This window comes from Oncorhynchus nerka, linkage group LG2 (assembly GCF_034236695.1).
Source record: "Oncorhynchus nerka isolate Pitt River linkage group LG2, Oner_Uvic_2.0, whole genome shotgun sequence".
In the NCBI taxonomy this organism is placed as follows: Eukaryota; Metazoa; Chordata; class Actinopteri; order Salmoniformes; family Salmonidae; genus Oncorhynchus; species Oncorhynchus nerka.
In genome coordinates, this window is record NC_088397.1 from 80,292,313 (window position 1) to 80,309,374 (window position 17,062).

At 41.3% G+C, this 17,062-nt stretch overlaps 1 protein-coding gene across 1 annotated transcript; it reads left to right on the plus strand.

Annotated features, from left to right (window-relative positions):
- The first annotated feature begins 206 nt into the window (after nucleotides 1-206).
- Nucleotides 207-15,082, plus strand: LOC115143366 (WD repeat-containing protein 1-like). The gene is made up of 15 exons (XM_065003358.1): nucleotides 207-341; nucleotides 1,073-1,194; nucleotides 1,407-1,497; nucleotides 1,923-2,070; nucleotides 2,768-2,948; nucleotides 5,899-5,976; nucleotides 7,020-7,100; nucleotides 7,782-8,015; nucleotides 8,532-8,624; nucleotides 9,009-9,160; nucleotides 10,670-10,757; nucleotides 10,927-11,037; nucleotides 11,401-11,574; nucleotides 11,840-11,984; nucleotides 14,144-15,082. Exons 1-15 carry the CDS (start codon nucleotides 326-328, stop codon nucleotides 14,248-14,250), a joined length of 1,821 nt encoding a protein of 606 aa, XP_064859430.1. The 5' UTR covers nucleotides 207-325; the 3' UTR covers nucleotides 14,251-15,082.
- Nucleotides 15,083-17,062: the final 1,980 nt, after the last annotated feature.

The window sequence follows — 17,062 nt, forward strand, 5'->3', positions numbered from 1 at the left end:
TAAAATAGTTATTTTTACCTATTTGTCATCACATCGATTCCATAACCTCTGGGGCAAAGTGCCCTTTATTTACCTTGTTGGGTATCTTCTTGAATTACTTGACTATTCAAGGTAACGTCATTTCCTCGACAGGCAAGTAAGCGCAAGTCTAGCGGGCGACAGCTGCTCGCGTCGAAGCTGAGTTTACTATATATGGGCAAAGCCAGGCATACGGAGAGTGCCGTTCGCTTCCGTGTTTGTGCGATTAGCAGAGTCCAGAACTGCCGGTGGATAAGGGAGGTTTGGCGTTTCATTCATCGGAGGAACTAATACAAAATCTGCGAATATGACCTATGATTTGAGTAAGTCGTTTTATTAGTTTCATTTTTGAAATAATATACATTAAAGATGGACCTTTAATCGTTCCCTTAGTACAAATAGTGCTTCACCACAGAGAAACAGCTAACGTTAGCTAGCTAGCTACTGTAACTACGTGTGTAAGCACTAACCTCGCCCATTCTTCTGCATTTTCAATCACATTTCTTGTCTTGAGACATCACACCCCTGCCAAAGTTCTTCTGTAACTAGGTAATAGCCACGTATTCATAAGTTTCCTCCCATTGGATGGAGCTTGAAAGGGAACCTACACTGTTTTGAAATTGTTTGAAGGAAATATGGCACTCGATTTCTGCACGAAATATGCAACGCAGTGTTGACATGTCACTGAGTGTGGGTGATTTTTACTAACACTACACAGTCGTATGCATATTTTACACTATCTGCTAACGTGTAGTTAATGTATCAGCTAAAAGCAGAGGTACATGAAGACATATTTATTGTCTTTGTGACAGACGGCTATTACAGGTCGTCTGCTATGCATTTCAGAGGCCTGGCATCATACATAATACAAGCAACAGTGTCATTTAGTTTGTATTAATTGATTGAAGTGAAGTTTTGATTTGTCAGTTTTTACAGCTGCTGTAGGCTGATCTTAATGTGTGTGTTTTTTAACCAACCAAATAGGTCAATGCCTAGACTAACTTAGATGATGTTGTTATTATTAATAATACACATTTCCTTGCCGTTCACACAGAGCATGTATTTGCCAGCCTCCCGCAGATGGAACGAGGAGTTGCCAAAGTCCTTGGTGGAGATCCCAAAGGCAACAACTTCCTCTACACCAATGGGAAGAGTGTCATCATCAGGAACATAGATGTAATTCCTTAAATCTAATGGACATATCACTTGACACATTGTTGGCAGCTGATAACCTGAAACTCACAGGCCTATATTTGGGTGTGTTCATGTACAGTAAAACGTGTGAACTGGGCTGGTCAGATTTTATTAAAGTATTTAACCTCTTCCCGAATCTATATTGTGTGTGAGAACCTGTACTAATGTTCAAGCTTTGCCTTCATCTCTGACAGAACCCTGCCATAGCTGACATCTACACCGAGCACCCTCATCAAGTTACTGTTGCCAAGTATGCTCCCAGTGGCTTCTACATTGCGTCTGGAGGTAGCTAGATATTTATGACCTACTTGTGTGTATGTACTGACATGTATGTGTAACTGATAGATGCACACACACAGACACTACATGTTAATGTATTTTAATTGTAGTATTTGTAATATTTTTTTTTGTCCTGACTTTTTTGTTGTCGGACTCCAGTTAGACTAGCTATTGGCGTTGGCTAATGGGATCCTAATAAATCATGTCTTATCATAAAACATGCCAAGAAACGTGAATGCTTTTTCAAATTCACTCGGTTCTTGTCTGTCAATGGATTTGTCTTAATTGTGAATAGTGACAAGACCTGTACCTGGTCTTCTCATGCATGTGGTTTCTGTGGAGAACATCTCATTTGCACAAAGCCAAATGGGCAGAGATCATTTTTATGGTAGTGATGCCAAATCTACAACGTTCAAATATGTTTCCTACAGATGTGTCTGGTAAGATCCGTATCTGGGACACTACCCAGAAGGAGCACCTTCTGAAGTACGAGTACCAGCCTTTTGGGGGCAAAATCAAGGACATCGCCTGGACTGAGGACAGCAAAAGGATTGCTTGTGTGGGAGAGGGACGTGAGAAGTAAGTCTGTAGGGCCTAGTTCAGACCACATGCAGGACAGGGACATGGTGCCTGTACCGTTACCTTCCAAATAAGAGCTCGGGTCCTGCTAACAGTGCAGCATTTACACTTTGGTGAACAATGGTTGTACGTCCTAGAGGATTGCATAAGCTTTATCTCTGCTGTTAACGTGTTATGGGGTGTGCAGGTTTTTGTTCCACATCAACAATAACATGTCCATGAATTATAGAATCATGATCAGCTGAATCAGGGTTGTATTCAGTTAGGCATATGCCAAACTCTTTTGAAACTAAAATTAACATCCTTAGTGGGTATGTTCAGGTGATGCCTCCTTTTGTTCAATTGCTTCGTCCCATTTTGTCTTCTGAACATGTCCCCAGCATGTTGAGGCAACAGCTCTCAAAACTCTAGTGACTAACCCTGTTGTAAACATTCCAGTATCTGACATGAATTGAATATTCAATTACTAGACATCGCTTGAACCCCTTTAAAATGAGTTTTCCGGACGTCAGAAGATTAATTCAAAAACACCCTTCACCCAAGACTTTCATAACTCTCCTAAAACTTGGATACGGTTGTCTCTTTCATCTATGCACTTATGAATTATGAATGATTTGCTTCTATCTAGTGAATTGTTGCACATTTTGTATTGCATCATGTCTTGTCCTACTTTGAATGTGTGTGTTCTTCCTTACAGGTTTGGGGCTGTGTTCCTGTGGGACACTGGCTCCTCAGTGGGTGAGATCTCGGGCCACTCCAAAATCATCAACAGCGTGGACATCAAGCAGACTCGCCCCTACCGCCTCATCACCGGTAGTGATGACAACTGTGGGGCCTTCTTTGAGGGACCCCCTTTCAAGTTCAAGTTCTCAAGCACCGTGAGTGGCCTTTTCTCAATGAGTCTCAACTCGTGTCTCTGGCCTCCCTTTTTTAGAAAAAGGTAATCGAGCAGAGGCGGTGAGGGGAAGTGGACAAATGTGCTTGTATGAAATTACTACTCCAATTGTGCATCAGGCAAATTACGTTTACAGGGTGTAATCCCAAAATGTATGAAGTGATGTCAAATTTAGCTAGTTGTGCAAGACATTTTGTAGATAAAAAGATACATAGCATATAGTTTTTAAATGTTTGCTAACTTTTCTCCTACAAGAAAGCAATTAGCTGATTCAAGGGGGGTGGGAGATTTCATAACTCTTCGGTAAAAGGACACCGGTAGGATATACTTGTTTCCTTGCCAAAAGGATTCTATTGGGGGGGACAGTTTTCCATTTGCCTACTAACTAATTGACACTCCACTTGACCACTTATCGGTTTGTGAGTTGCAGAGAGAGGGCAGAGTACAGAATTTTCCCCAAATTAGAAAAGGCCAATGTGTCTGACATTTCTGAAGAAATTTGGGAATTGATTCTGGATTTTTACAAAACAAAAAATTCCTTTTGGTACTATAGACCTTTTCACTCGGTTAGCCCTGTCGTGAGCACGGACAGAAGTCACGGTGGGAAAAGTACTCAATTGTCATACTTGAGTAAAAGATGAAAGATACCTTAATAAAAGGTTACTAAAGTAAAAGTGAGTCACCCAGTAAATAACTACTTGAATAAGTCAAAGTATTTGGTTTATAATATACTTAAGTATATAAACCATTTCAAATTCACTATATAAACAAACCATACGGCACCATTTTTATTTACGGATAGCCAGGGGCACACCCCAACACCTTTACAAATTAAGCATTTTTGTTTAGTGAGTCCGCCAGATCAAAGGCAGTAGGGATGACCAAAGATGTTGTCTTGATGAGTCTGAAGTGGACCATTTTCATGTCTTGCTAAGCTTTCAAAATATAATGAGTACTTTAGAGTGTCATGGAAAATGTATGGAGTAAAAAGTACCTTTTTTTTTCTTTAGGAATATAGTAAAGTACAGACCCCCAAAATTGACTTATGTAGTAATTTACACCACTGGGAAGACATACATTTGTTGACCATGGAACGTATCAGTGTGCGTAGGAATCGAGTGCGAAAGGAGATTTTGACATTGTCTCAGTCACTTAGCTCATGGTGCTGAGCTGCTGATGACATTAGTCTGGTTAACATGCTGCTTATTCATTAAGTATCCTTTTCAAAAAAATGGTGCATTATGTTTAGCAAACACTACTTGCCTTGGAGCAGTCAGCTTTTTTGCAGTTTTGGGATGATGTGTCTGGACTAGGGTTTGCTACATGCTACCACCAGTCACTGTTTGTGGTCTTGGGCCAAGTCCATACACATTTAGTGCTTATAAATCCACATTTTAGTCCCATTAGGCAAATTTAGCAAAAAAATATTGGGTGGGGGTGGAGAAACAACAATCAATACATTACAGAATTAAAACCTACGACAATTCAACGTGATCCAGCCTAAAAAGAAAACAATTTATACTCTTCTATAACAGATACTTTATTAAGCACGTGACCTCACTCCGCAATACTTGAGACTTATGAGATCTACTATATGGGTGTTGAAAAAGGGAACCGTATGTATCGAAACAACTGATTCCTCTGAAGAATTTCTGCTCAGGGTCTCCAGAAGCAGGTTGTCCCTTCTGAATGTTTTACATTTATTTTTAAATTTGACCTTTTATTTAACCAGGTAGGCTAGTTGAGAACAAGTTCTCATTTGCAACTGCGACCTGGCCAAGATAAAGCAAGGCAGTGTGACACAGTTACACATGGCGTAAACAATAAACAAGTCAATGACACAGTAGAAAAAATAAAGTCTATATACAGTGTGTCCAAAAGGCATGAGAATGTAGGTAATAAATAGGCCATAGGAGAGAATAGTTACAATTTAGCAGATTAACACTGGAGTGATAAATGAGCTGATTATGATTTGCAAGTAGAGCTACTACTTGTTGTCCGGACAACATGCCCTCTGATTTTGACTCCCTGAACTCTGTTTGCAAAGTAGTTGGTGAACCAGGCGAGGCAGTCATTAGAAAAACCAAGGCTATTGAGTCTGCCGATAAGAATACGGTGATTGAGAGTTGGATAGTTTTAGAAAGAGAGGGTCCAGATTGTCTAGCCCAGCTGATTTGTACGGGTCCAGGTTGCAGCTCTTTCAGAACATCTGCTGTCTGGATTTGGGTGAAGGAGAAGCTGGGGAGGCTTGGGCGAGTAGCTGCGGGTGAGGCAGAGGTGTTGGCCTGGGGTTGGACTAGCCAGGAGGAAGGCATGGCCAGCTGTTGAGAAATGCTTATTGAAATGTTCGATTATCATAGATTTATCAGTGGTGACCGTGTTACCTAGACTCAGTGCAGTGGGCAGCTAGGAGGAGGTGCTCTTGTTCTTCATGGACTTTAGTGTCCCAAAACTTTTTAGAGTTTGAACTTCCAGATGTGAATTTCTGCTTGAAAAAGGTAGCCTTTGTTTTCCTGACTGACTGCGTGTATTGGTTCCTGACTTCCCTGAACAGTTGCATATCGCGGGGACTATTCGATGCTATTGCAGTCCGCCACAGCAAGTTTTTGTGCTGGTCAAGGGCAGTCAGGTCTGGAGTGAACCAAGGGCTATATCTGTTCTTGGTTCTTCATTCTCTTTTGAATGGGGCATAGTTCTGTATATTCTCGTTTTGTTTTTTTTCAAAGAGAAGGGGTTTGTAGAAAGCTGGCTCAATGAGTTAGTCAGGTAACTGTCAAATTACTTGCAATATTTAAGAGACTTAAACTTGACAGTATAATTGATAGACAACAACCAATATACAAATGTTGCTTTCTTAAATTAACCAGAAAATCAATAATAGTCCTTATTTTTGGAAAAGCTCAAGTCTCTAACAATCCCCTACCCCATCCTAGGACCACAGCCGGTTTGTCAACTGCGTGCGTTTCTCTCCAGACGGGAACCGCTTCTGTACTGCTGGCGCTGACGGTCAGGTGAGTCCGCTAGCTACCAGAGCTGCTCCATGGTCAGGGACCCAGCATCACTAAGGTGGTCTCAGAACCCACCACAGTTGATAGAACATTGACAGCCTGTCTTAATTCTTCTAGAATTGTATTTTATACTGAACAAAAATATACACGCAACATGTAAAGTGTTGGTCCCATGTTTCATGAGCTGAAATAAAAGATTTCAGACATTTTCCATACGGTCAAAAAGCTTATTCAATCAAATTTGGTGCGCATTTCTTATTTTGCCAAGATAATCCATACACCTGACAGGTGTGGCATATCAATAAGCATGATCATTACACAGGTGCACCTTGTGCTGGGGACAAAAGGCCACTCCAAGGTTGTCACACAATGCCACAGATGTCTCAAGTTAAGGGAGTGTTCAATTTGGCATGCTGACTGCAGGAATGTCCACCAGAGCTGTTGCCAGAATTTAATGTTCATTTCTCTACCATAAGCAGTCTCCAACGTCATTTTAGAGATAATGGCAGTACACCCGACCGGCCTCAACCGCAGACCACGTGTAACCACGCAAGCCCAGGACCTCCACATCTGGCTTCTTCACCTGTGGAATCGTCTGAGAACAGCCACGCGGACAGCTGGTGAAACTGAGGAGTACTTTTGTCTGTAATTAAGCCCTTTTGTGGGGAAAACAAATTCTGATTGGGTGTGCCTATGCCCACCCATGGCTGCGCCCCTGTCCAGTCATGAAATCCATAGATTAGGGCCTAATTTATTTATTTCAATTGAGTTCCTTATATAAACTAACTCAAAATTGTTGAATGTTGTGTTTTATATTTTTGTTCAGTATATTTGAGTAAATGTGTGTGGTGGAGGGGGATTAGAAGTACAGTAGAAAACAGCTGTAACTCAGCACATTATGTCAGATACTTTTCAGTGAACTGACAAGAATTGCTGACTGGAGGGCAGTAGTAGACAGATGGGTGTTTCTACGTGGCTGTTGAAATTAAATTTTACCCTACAGTACTGGTTCTTACTAGAAGTGTCAAATTGCCCTGTTTTCCTAGATCTTCCTATATGACGGAAAGACTGGCGAGAAGCTTGGGGCTCTGGGCGGAGCAAAGGCCCATGAAGGAGGAGTCTATGCCGTAAGAGAAACTCCGTCAAGATACTTATTGTTCAACTTTGCCTGGTGGTTTGAGACATGTAGGCATTGGGTTTTTACTTTAGCCTGCTGAGAATGGAAACGTCAGTCTTTTTCCTCTTCAGCATAACTTGTCAGGCTTCACTGCTGAGGGGTGAACACCCAGTCAAGATTAAAGCTGCCATGCAGTTGCTAGAGGGACTTGAACGTAAACAAACTAAATTAATGCTTTCCTTTTCAAATTAGAAGTGCAATGTGTTCCTGTGAAAACAGTCAAACTTTCTTGTACCCACTGCATTTTAAAACACTATTTCACTTTGCATGCCCCCAACAATATTTGATTTCTAGGAATTTGAATTGGTGATTGAGTGTAACAAGATAATTAGACTGTATCTAATGTATTCCATCACTGGCATATCTGAACTGGGATTCTAACCCACAACATGACATACACTGCAATGCAGCGTTGGAATGTCTAGTTCCAGTGTGACTACTTCAGGTCTCAGGAAGACCGTAGTGATTAACTTAGCCATCTGCTTAATAAAATGCTTGGGACTGTACATTTTGCATTACCAAAGAGAAACTATAGCGGCACAGGTGTCATCTGAAAGCATTGTGATAACCGACAGTGATGTGATGCCTATTTGTCACCCTGGGTCCACTCCTTCCCTCTGTTCTCCTTCAGGTGAGCTGGAGCCCTGACAGCTCCCAGCTCATCTCTGCCTCGGGTGACAAGACTGTGAAGCTGTGGGATGTGGGCACCAGCATGGCCCTCACCACCTTCAACATGGGTGCCGACGTCATGGACCAGCAGCTGGGCTGCCTGTGGCAGAAGGACCACCTGCTCAGCATATCCCTGTCGGGCTACATCAACTACCTGGATAAGAGCAACCCCGACCGGCCGCTCCGCACCATCAAGGTAAGCCTAAACCTTCTTTCTCATGACAGGGTTTTCAGAATGCAATATGGTGTAGTGTGAACACATCTTAGAGTTGAGGAATGAGGGTCAGGGCTTGAGGGTGTTTAATATTTAAATATTTTTTACAATTTGAACACAACTGGCAGGCTTAATCTCCTGATATTGATGCTCTGCCCAGAAACGGTCCCTAGCTGGCTTAGCTTGTCTACAAACATTCTCTTTATCCTGATCACATAATCTTCCTTTAAAGTTGTCTTCAAGTCACTCGTTACTCAACACAAGCACATAGTTCAGTAACAGGAAAGGAGATGGCATACAAGTGGTTGTCAGCATTCCTCAAAATTAAATGGTTAATTTTGACAGTTTGCTAGAGTCCCATGAAATTGCACAATGATGGAAAATGCTGAATTGGTGCCAAAACTGAAAGTATCACAACTGCGACACTTGAGTCATAGAATGAATGAATGTTCTTAACTGACTGTGCTAAACAATTCTCTCACATTATGTGCCTTACAGGGTCACAGCAAATCCATTCAGTCCTTGACAGTTCACAAAAACAAGGGTAGGGCTTACATCTACTCTGGCAGCCATGACGGGCACATCAATATCCTTTCACTGGGAAAATGAAGGCATGCTGTGTCAACACTGAGGCATATTAATGATGAACTGCTTTCTGCACAGTCCAATTCCCCTGAATGAATGGGGCTTATCTAGGTGGTTGGCATTTGGAACACAATGAGCCTAATAAATTCCCTCAAGTGTTAATAGTCAAAGCCTTGTGTATTCATAACCCAGTAGCAACATTGGCACCTGCTTATATTCCATTACATAAATGTACTGCACATAACTGTTGCGGATGTCCTTGTATCCATCTGTTAGTTTAACAAGAGGCCCACACCACCAATGTTATGGTCCCTTGTGTTAGTTAAGATCTGCTCTGCTGCCCTCTCCTGGTGTCAGTCAGACGATCCTTAACTGTGGCTTCCACATTACTGGGATGCCGAGACCGGGGAGAACAACTGCTTCTCAGGGAAGGGCCACAGCAACCTTGTCACAAAGATGGCGGTGGACGAGGCCGACCAGCTGGTGACTTGCAGCATGGATGACACTGTCCGCTTCACCAGCGTGACAAAGAAAGAATACAGGTGGGTCCAGAAGTGTTCTATACTGAAGGTAGGAGATGAGATTAAAATACAGATTTCACTGAAATATTTATCAGTTCTCTTATCTCTAGTGAGGGTAGCTTTGTAATAATACTGCTTCCTTATGAGATTCACTTTTTGTCATTGGACAAGATAGCTGTTGTGATGTCGTACTTTCGGTGGGTTCATTCGTAAACCAATAGTGACATGTATATTTGACACCTGTTCACTGGACATGCTACCTTGTCCTGGACCTGCTGTTTCAACCCTCTTGCTCTCACCTGACCTCTGAATGCTCGCCTATGAAAAGCCAACTAACATTTACTCTGGAGGTGCTGACGTGTTGCACGCTCTATAACCACTGATTATTTGAGCTTGCTGATCATCTATGACCGTTTGAATTCTTTAACGATCTGGCCTTAATGGTTATGTACTCTTATCTCTACCTGGCACAGCCAGAAGAGTGTGGTTTCTTCCTAGGTTCCTGCCTTTCTAGGTATAAATGCTTCAGCTGCATTACTTGCTCTTTGGGGTTTTAGACTGGGTTGCTGTATAGCACTTTTTGACTTCTGCTGATGTAAAAAGTGCTTCATAAATCCATTTGATTGAACACTATTAATGATATTGGAAAGGGCAGAGGTGGGACCAAGTCATTGGTGTTAAAGTCTAGTTGCAAGTCAACATATGTGACTCGAGCCCACTGTTCCTAGGCCGTCATTGAAAATAAGAATTTGTTCTTAACCGACTTGCCTAGTAAAAAAGTAAAAAACACCTCTGGGAAAGGGTATGTTCAGTTAATAGTGAATCTATTGACATGTTGATTTCCCCCCCCCACCAAACTGAGTTGTTGCAGAGAAAAAACTGCGTGATGACGTAGTGCACACAATGTACTTTTTCCCTTAAGTTTTCATGTACTGAATAAAAATCTGAAGTGTGTGTTTCCGTCACATTTTCAACTCTACTATTGCATTAAATAGCAAATGTTCCCACTCTGATCTTGCATTGTGCACTCTAGCCAACCATTTGCAGGTAGACTGCTGATAGGCTAGTCTACATGAGATTATGGATAAATTCAATATTTTATTTTGTCCAAAGGCAGTCGAGCATTGATCATAATGGCAACAAAATAAGACCCTAGATATTTTTTGGACAGCTGCATCAAGCTCATTACCATGCACTTTCACCACCCTGTGAAGTTGATAACTTATTTCAGCTGTAGCCTAAAACTGCGTGGTTTCCTGAGTCGTAGTGGGAGGACCACACCATATCGTATGACTCCAAGTTAGCGTTGATATAATGGTTATTATATCAATGTTTGCACATAACGGCGTCCACCGCCATTTCACGTGTAATTGCCAACACAAAGTTCTGACCATGTCGAACTAACAAATTCTGTTGGCATTTATAAAATTGCACCGTAACTTCATGCCTCTTTTTTTTGTTTTTATAGGGTAGAACTTTACTCGCATTGTTGTGGCTGGAAATGTGGTTACTAACAGTTTGTTTTTGCAGTGCTTCCAACCTGGTAAAGATGGATGTCCAGCCTAAACATGTTTCCGTAGCAACAGGGGGGCTCACATTGGCAGTGTGCATTGGACAGGTAACAAAATCCTGTCCTAATGTGTGCCAACTGATGTCACTCAGGCATCATATTATGGTAGACAGTGTTGTCAACACAAATAAGTATTTTGTGTCATTCATATATGGGTGACACAATTAAATGGTCTGTTCTGGATGGTGTTAATATTGACTGAATGTGTGGTTGTCAGGTGGTGTTGCTGAAGGACCAGAAGAAGGTGTTCATGCTGGACAGTCTGGACTACGAGCCTGAAGCAGGAGCCATCCACCCAGGAGGCAGCACTGCGGCAGTGGGCGGCGCAGTAAGTCTACATATAGGAACTTCATTTGAACTGGAACTATTATAGCTTAGTGTTAGATCATACTACTTCTGATCCATCTTAGTGTGGGATCAATGACAGTTTTCCTGAATAGCCTGATTATACACATGCACTTCATGTGATACGCAGAAGCTCCAGATCTTTTGGTGCTGCTGACTAAAGATCCCAAGAAGTTGGATCCACAGCCACTCTGCACTATTAACCAGTGCTATGAAACTCTGAGGGAATGACACTGTTGTTCAACTGATTGCTGATTTTATTTAGGTGTGGGTTGGATCGAACTACTCAAAATTCCTCCCCTTGTCCATAGTATTTCTTTGACACCTCTCTCCCTCCTCCCGGCAGGATGGGAAGGTCCACTTGTATTCTGTCCAAGGCAACACTCTGAAGGATGAGGGGAAGAGCATGGAGGCCAAAGGGCCAGTCACAGACATGGCCTACTCCAAAGACGGAGCCTACCTGGCCGTCACTGATGAGAAGAAGGTCGTCACAGTTTTCACCGTGGCCGATGATTACTCGGTATGCAGTCTCCCACGCATCCATCTCAAGCAACATTTGCAAAAATAACCTATTAACATGTCCCATATTGATTGTCCTGAATGCTCAAATGATGTACAATAAATATATTCCTAAAGCCCAATGAACAGTAAATGCCATTTGGGTTTGTGAATATCAGTCGGGGGTGGTGTAATGCATATAATCATCCCATCAATTTGAGTATGAGTGGAGACTTAATGTTACATGTTGGATTCTGTATCCATTTCTATTTATCCCCCTCCTACAGGTCAAAAATGATTTTTATGGACACCACGCTAAAGTAGTTACCTTGGCCTGGTCCCCCGACAATGAGCACTTTGCCAGCGGTGGAATGGACATGATGGTCTATGTTTGGACAGTGAATGATGCAGACAAGAGGCTGAAGATCCCAGGTGAGGGCCAAAATAGCTGTCAGAGAGCAAAGGTGGCACACACACCCACAGAGAGAAGTGTCTGGAGTTATTTAAATCCTCTCTTTGTTATCGTATTCAGATATTTGAAGTCATGGAAACTGAAGATGTTGCTCGGATAATGTGTCGCCACTCTCGACAGGGGTGGGGTTTTAAACTGCTGATCTTTCTGTAGCAACCATTTTGAGCTGTTTAATTTGTCAGGACAACAAATGTTAACATTACAAAAAGTACGGGGGAGTGTTGGGATAATAGAAAAAAAATCACATTTTCAGTGTGTGCTAACTGGCGAGGGAGGTATCTTGTAGTACCATTGCTGCAGAATTTCCCCAATGTTCCCAAATGTAATTATTTTCACCACCGCTAGATGGCAGTATCTTCCTTAGACACCATCATTCTAGGGCAGCCTTAAAGTATGTACCTGTTAATGGTGGGTCGTGATGTCAGAGTAAATTTACAACTATTTCATTAATTATTGGAATTGATTTGGCCAAGTGCATCTACGGTCTCTGCTCAGTTTGGCAGCTGTGCGAGTGTTAGAGGGGGATGCCCGTGTGCTTCGCAGTTTACCACATTTTTTCCCCTGCAGTTTTCTTGATCACTCCGCGACGCACACTGCAGCGCTGTCAGCCATGACTTGTCATTCCCACCCGCCATCACTCACCGCTGTTATCAAATGGACTCATGCTAGCCACAAGTTCTGACTGAGCTCAATAGTTATGAAACGGATATACAGCGATGAGTTTCTCTCCCTTTCATACGAACTTATAACGAGGAGCGCCCACAATGTGTTTTGAGCGGTGAAGTGCTTAGTAATGGCTCTCAAAACGAACAAATTAATAAAATGACACGTCCTGACCAAACATCCACAGCATGATGGTAAACCCAGGGAGTTCTTTGAGAACAGGGCAGAATGCTTCAGGAAACAGTGCTTCGACAGTGGAATATTTAAGTCTGCTAGCAAGGCATTGTTGTAATTTTATAACAGGTGAGGATGAGCAGAAATAAGGCAGTACTAACTCATCGTAGCTGTGAGTTTCTCTTTTCAAACAATCCCCTTGCCTTGTACACAGGTAGTAGCTAACATTCACCAAAGCAAGCTAGTTACTGATAGTGCAACCCTAGTAACAGTACGGAAGAAAAATTCAGGCCTACGGTACAGCTTACTGTAGAAATGATTTTAAACTAGTCTGGGTTGTAACTGTTGCTGTTACAATACAATACATTGTGTTCTTAACTGGAATAAACTGAGGCAAGATGCTTTGAGGCAAACACCCAATTGTGGATTGTTCATCTACAGCAGGAAGCAGTCTCCTGCCTGACTGAGAAAGCAATAGATGTTCTGGTCCAGTTTCGCACCACATACCTATGTGAGTCAGGGTTCACTTCACAACTCTGACATACTTAAAAACCAGTACAGGAAGAGTATGACCTCAGTGTTGCACTTGCAAAAACGGAGCCCAGAATATACATGCTTTTTGAAAACTTCAACGAGCCACACCTCTTATTAGGACTCTGTGTTGTCCACATCTGTGTGATGTGATCAATCAGTTTATTCCTGTTCAGAATAGAAGTATGTTTTGTATTTTAACAGCAACAGTTTCAACCTAGACTTTCAACAATTTCTACAGTAAGATGTACAGTAGGCCTGGTAATTTTTCATCTGTACTGTTACTTAGTGCAACCCTATCAAACTGAGCCTGTGTGTTCTGTTGTACATCTGTGATGTGATCGATCTCTTTATTCCAGTTCAGAATGAAAAGGATTTATTTTAACAGCAACAGTTCCAACCTAGACAATGTGTATGAGTGTTTTTAATACCGATGTAAATATCTATTCATGTTTGTTTAATTTAATTGTTATTTTTGTCTATATTCCATTTGTTTTAGGCATAAGGGCAATGAAATGTACAGACTTTTATTTATAGTTGCATATTTTCCTAAGCTTGGGTCCCAGGAAAACACAGAATTTCTAATTTGGGTTAAGAACCCCTGTTCTAGGGATGCATTAAAATGCTCACACTTTCCAGTGGAAAACCACATGCTCAAGTTTTTAGCAGCAACACATACTGTATATTCACTCCCAATGTTTTAAATGTTAGCCATATGACATCACTTATGTTCTCGCATCCCTTTCCACAGATGCCCACAGGTTGCACCATGTCAGTGGCCTGGCCTGGATAGATGAACACACGCTAGTGACCACCTCTCATGACGCCAGCATCAAGCAGTGGACTCTTAAATTCTGATCTGTACAAGAACGGATCATTAGGGACAAGGACTACTGTAGACCGCTCTCTTACTCATATAATATTGTATGTATCTAATTGGTCTCTTGTCAGCAACCCCTGAAATTGTCGGTCACTGCAGGAAAAAGCTTATCTAAAGCAAGAATCCCAACGCAGTCTTTTTCTTTGATTCTTTTAAACGGTTCACTAATGCACAAACAAAGAAAAATAACCCAAATAGCTGCATTGATATCAAGCTTTTCTGGTCAAGGAAACAAATTGTAAACTCAACATTCCAGAGGCAACAGCCTTATGTCGGTTCAAACTGAAATGCCTGTGCGTGGTTGGAGAGTTGTTTCATCTGAACTCTGTTAACTCGGAATGACAACATTTATGGGGGGAAAATTATCCTTATTGACAATGGAGGTATATTTCAGTTACATTCCTGAATGGGATTGAGTTGCGAATGAATGGCCCTCCGATTGTGCTTGTCTGTTAGTTCATGTTTTCAGCCGAGGTTGATGTTACCATTTGTATGGGAGTGGGTATTTAGCTTTTTTGCCTCTTCTTTGACTCTATAATGTCAATGTCTTTCAGAATGATTTGTAGTTGGAACAAATGTGATTGGGGGAGCAATAGTAGGAACTTAAAACAAGAGAGAAATTAATCATGTGTACAATCAAAATGCTGTCTATTCAATGAAGCTCCTGTACGGTTGCCATTTTTTTCTTTTTGGCTCACGATGTTCCCGTCTCACACTTTTTACTTTATTATAATTTTTTTCTTTTTGTGATGCTTCCACTTTTTCCTAAGGGTGGATATTAATGACAATAAAACAAAAGTTACTAATTTCTAGCAACTCATGTCCATTTCGTGCTAGTCATGTTTAAATTAATACTGCGAGTTTCTGTCAATTGTTGATACCATTTATGTCTCTGCGTGCAGTATGAAGGAAGTTAGTTTCGCTAACCAATGCCAACTAGCTTTTGTGGAATGACTGGTTGATTCCCAGACCTGGGTTCAGAAAATCCTTAATGTTTGTTTAAAAAAAAGAACCTCCATTTATCTTGATTTAGATAAGTATTTAACCCCCTGAGTCAATACATGTTAGCATCTTTGGCAGTAATTACAGCTGTGACTCTTTCTGGGTTAGTCTAAGAGCTTTGCACACCTGGATTGTACAATATTTGTGCATTATACTTAAAATTATTCAAGCTCTGTCAAGTTGAATATTGATCATTGCTAGACAACCATTTTCTTGCCATAGAATTTCATGGCTTTTTAATTTTTATAAATAAAGCCCAAACTGTAACTAGGCAACTCTGCAACATTCAATGACGTATTAGTAAGCAACTCCATTGACGATTTGGCCTTGCTTTAGGTTATTGCTGCTGAAATGTGAATTTTTCTCCCAGTGTCGGTTGGAAAACAAACTAACCATGTTTTCTTCTAGGATTTTCGCCTGTGCTTAGTTCAGTTTATCCTACATAACTCCCTAGTCCTTGCTGATGACAAGTATACTCATTACATGATGCAGCTAACACTATGCTTCAAAATATGAAGTTGAACTCGTTTCGGGCAAATCCAACACCACACAAGGCTTTGTGTTCATTTTCTTTGCTACATTTAAAACTATATATATTTTTACTTTTGTGCGTTATTGCAGCTGACTGAATATTTAGGATTTGTATTTAATTTTCCTCCCCAATTTTGCGATATCTAATTGGTAGTTTGTCTGGTCCTATCACTGCAACTCCCGTATGGAGGCGAAGGTTCGAGTCGTGCATCCCTGGGGCGGCAGGTATCCTAGTGGTTAGAGCATTGGGCCAGTAACCGAAAGGTTGCTAGATCGAATCCCCGAGCTGACGAGGTAAAAATCTGTCCCTGAACAAGGCAGTTAATCCACTGTTCCTAGGCCATCCATTTGAAATAAGAATTGGTTCTTAACTGACTTGCATAGTTAAAGTTTAAATATATAATCCTCTGAAACGGGAACACCAAAATAACACATCCTAGATCTGAATGAATGAAATATTCTTATTAAATACTTTTTTCTTTACATAGTTGAATGTGCTGACAACAAAATCACAAGAATTATCAATGGAAATCAAATTCATCAACCCATGGAGGTCTGGATTTGGAGTCACACTCAAATAAAAGTGGAAAACCACACTACAGGCTGATCCAACTTTGATGTAATGTCCTTAAAACAAGTCAAAATGAGGCTCAGTAGTGTGTGTGGCCTCCACGTGCCTGTATGACCTCCCTACAACGTCTGGGCATGTTCCTGATGAGGTGGCAGAAGGTCTCCTGAGGGATCTCCTCCCAGACCTGGACTAAAGCATCCGCCAACTCCTGGACAGTCTGTGGTGCAACGTGAAGTTGGTGGATGGAGCAAGACATGATGTCCCAGATGTGCTCAATTGGATTCAGGTCTGGGAACTATGGACAATGCAGTAGTATTCAACGAGTAATCTAACCTAACAATTTCACAACAACTACCTTATACACGCAAGTGTAAAGGAATGAATAAGAATATGTACATAAAAAAAGATATATGAATGAGAGATGGTATAGAGTACAGTATATACATATGAGATGAGTAATGTAGGGTATGTAAACATATAAAAGTGGCATTGTTTAAAGTGGCTAGTGATACATTACATCAAGATGGCAAGATGCAGTAGATGGTATAGAGTACAGTATATACATATGAAATGAGTCATGTAGGGTATGTAATCATTATAAGAGGTGGCATTGTTTAAAGTGGCTAGTGATACACTTATTACATCAATTTTTCCATTATTAATTCATAGGAAGCAGGGTTGGAGGT

Bases quoted from the DNA above. Each gene is read 5' to 3' on its own strand.
- LOC115143366 (XM_065003358.1), top strand. The intron at 5,977-7,019 runs GTGAGTCCGCTA...CTGTTTTCCTAG, and splicing joins CTGCTGGCGCTGACGGTCAG to ATCTTCCTATATGACGGAAA. The intron at 11,038-11,400 runs GTAAGTCTACAT...TCCTCCCGGCAG, and splicing joins CTGCGGCAGTGGGCGGCGCA to GATGGGAAGGTCCACTTGTA.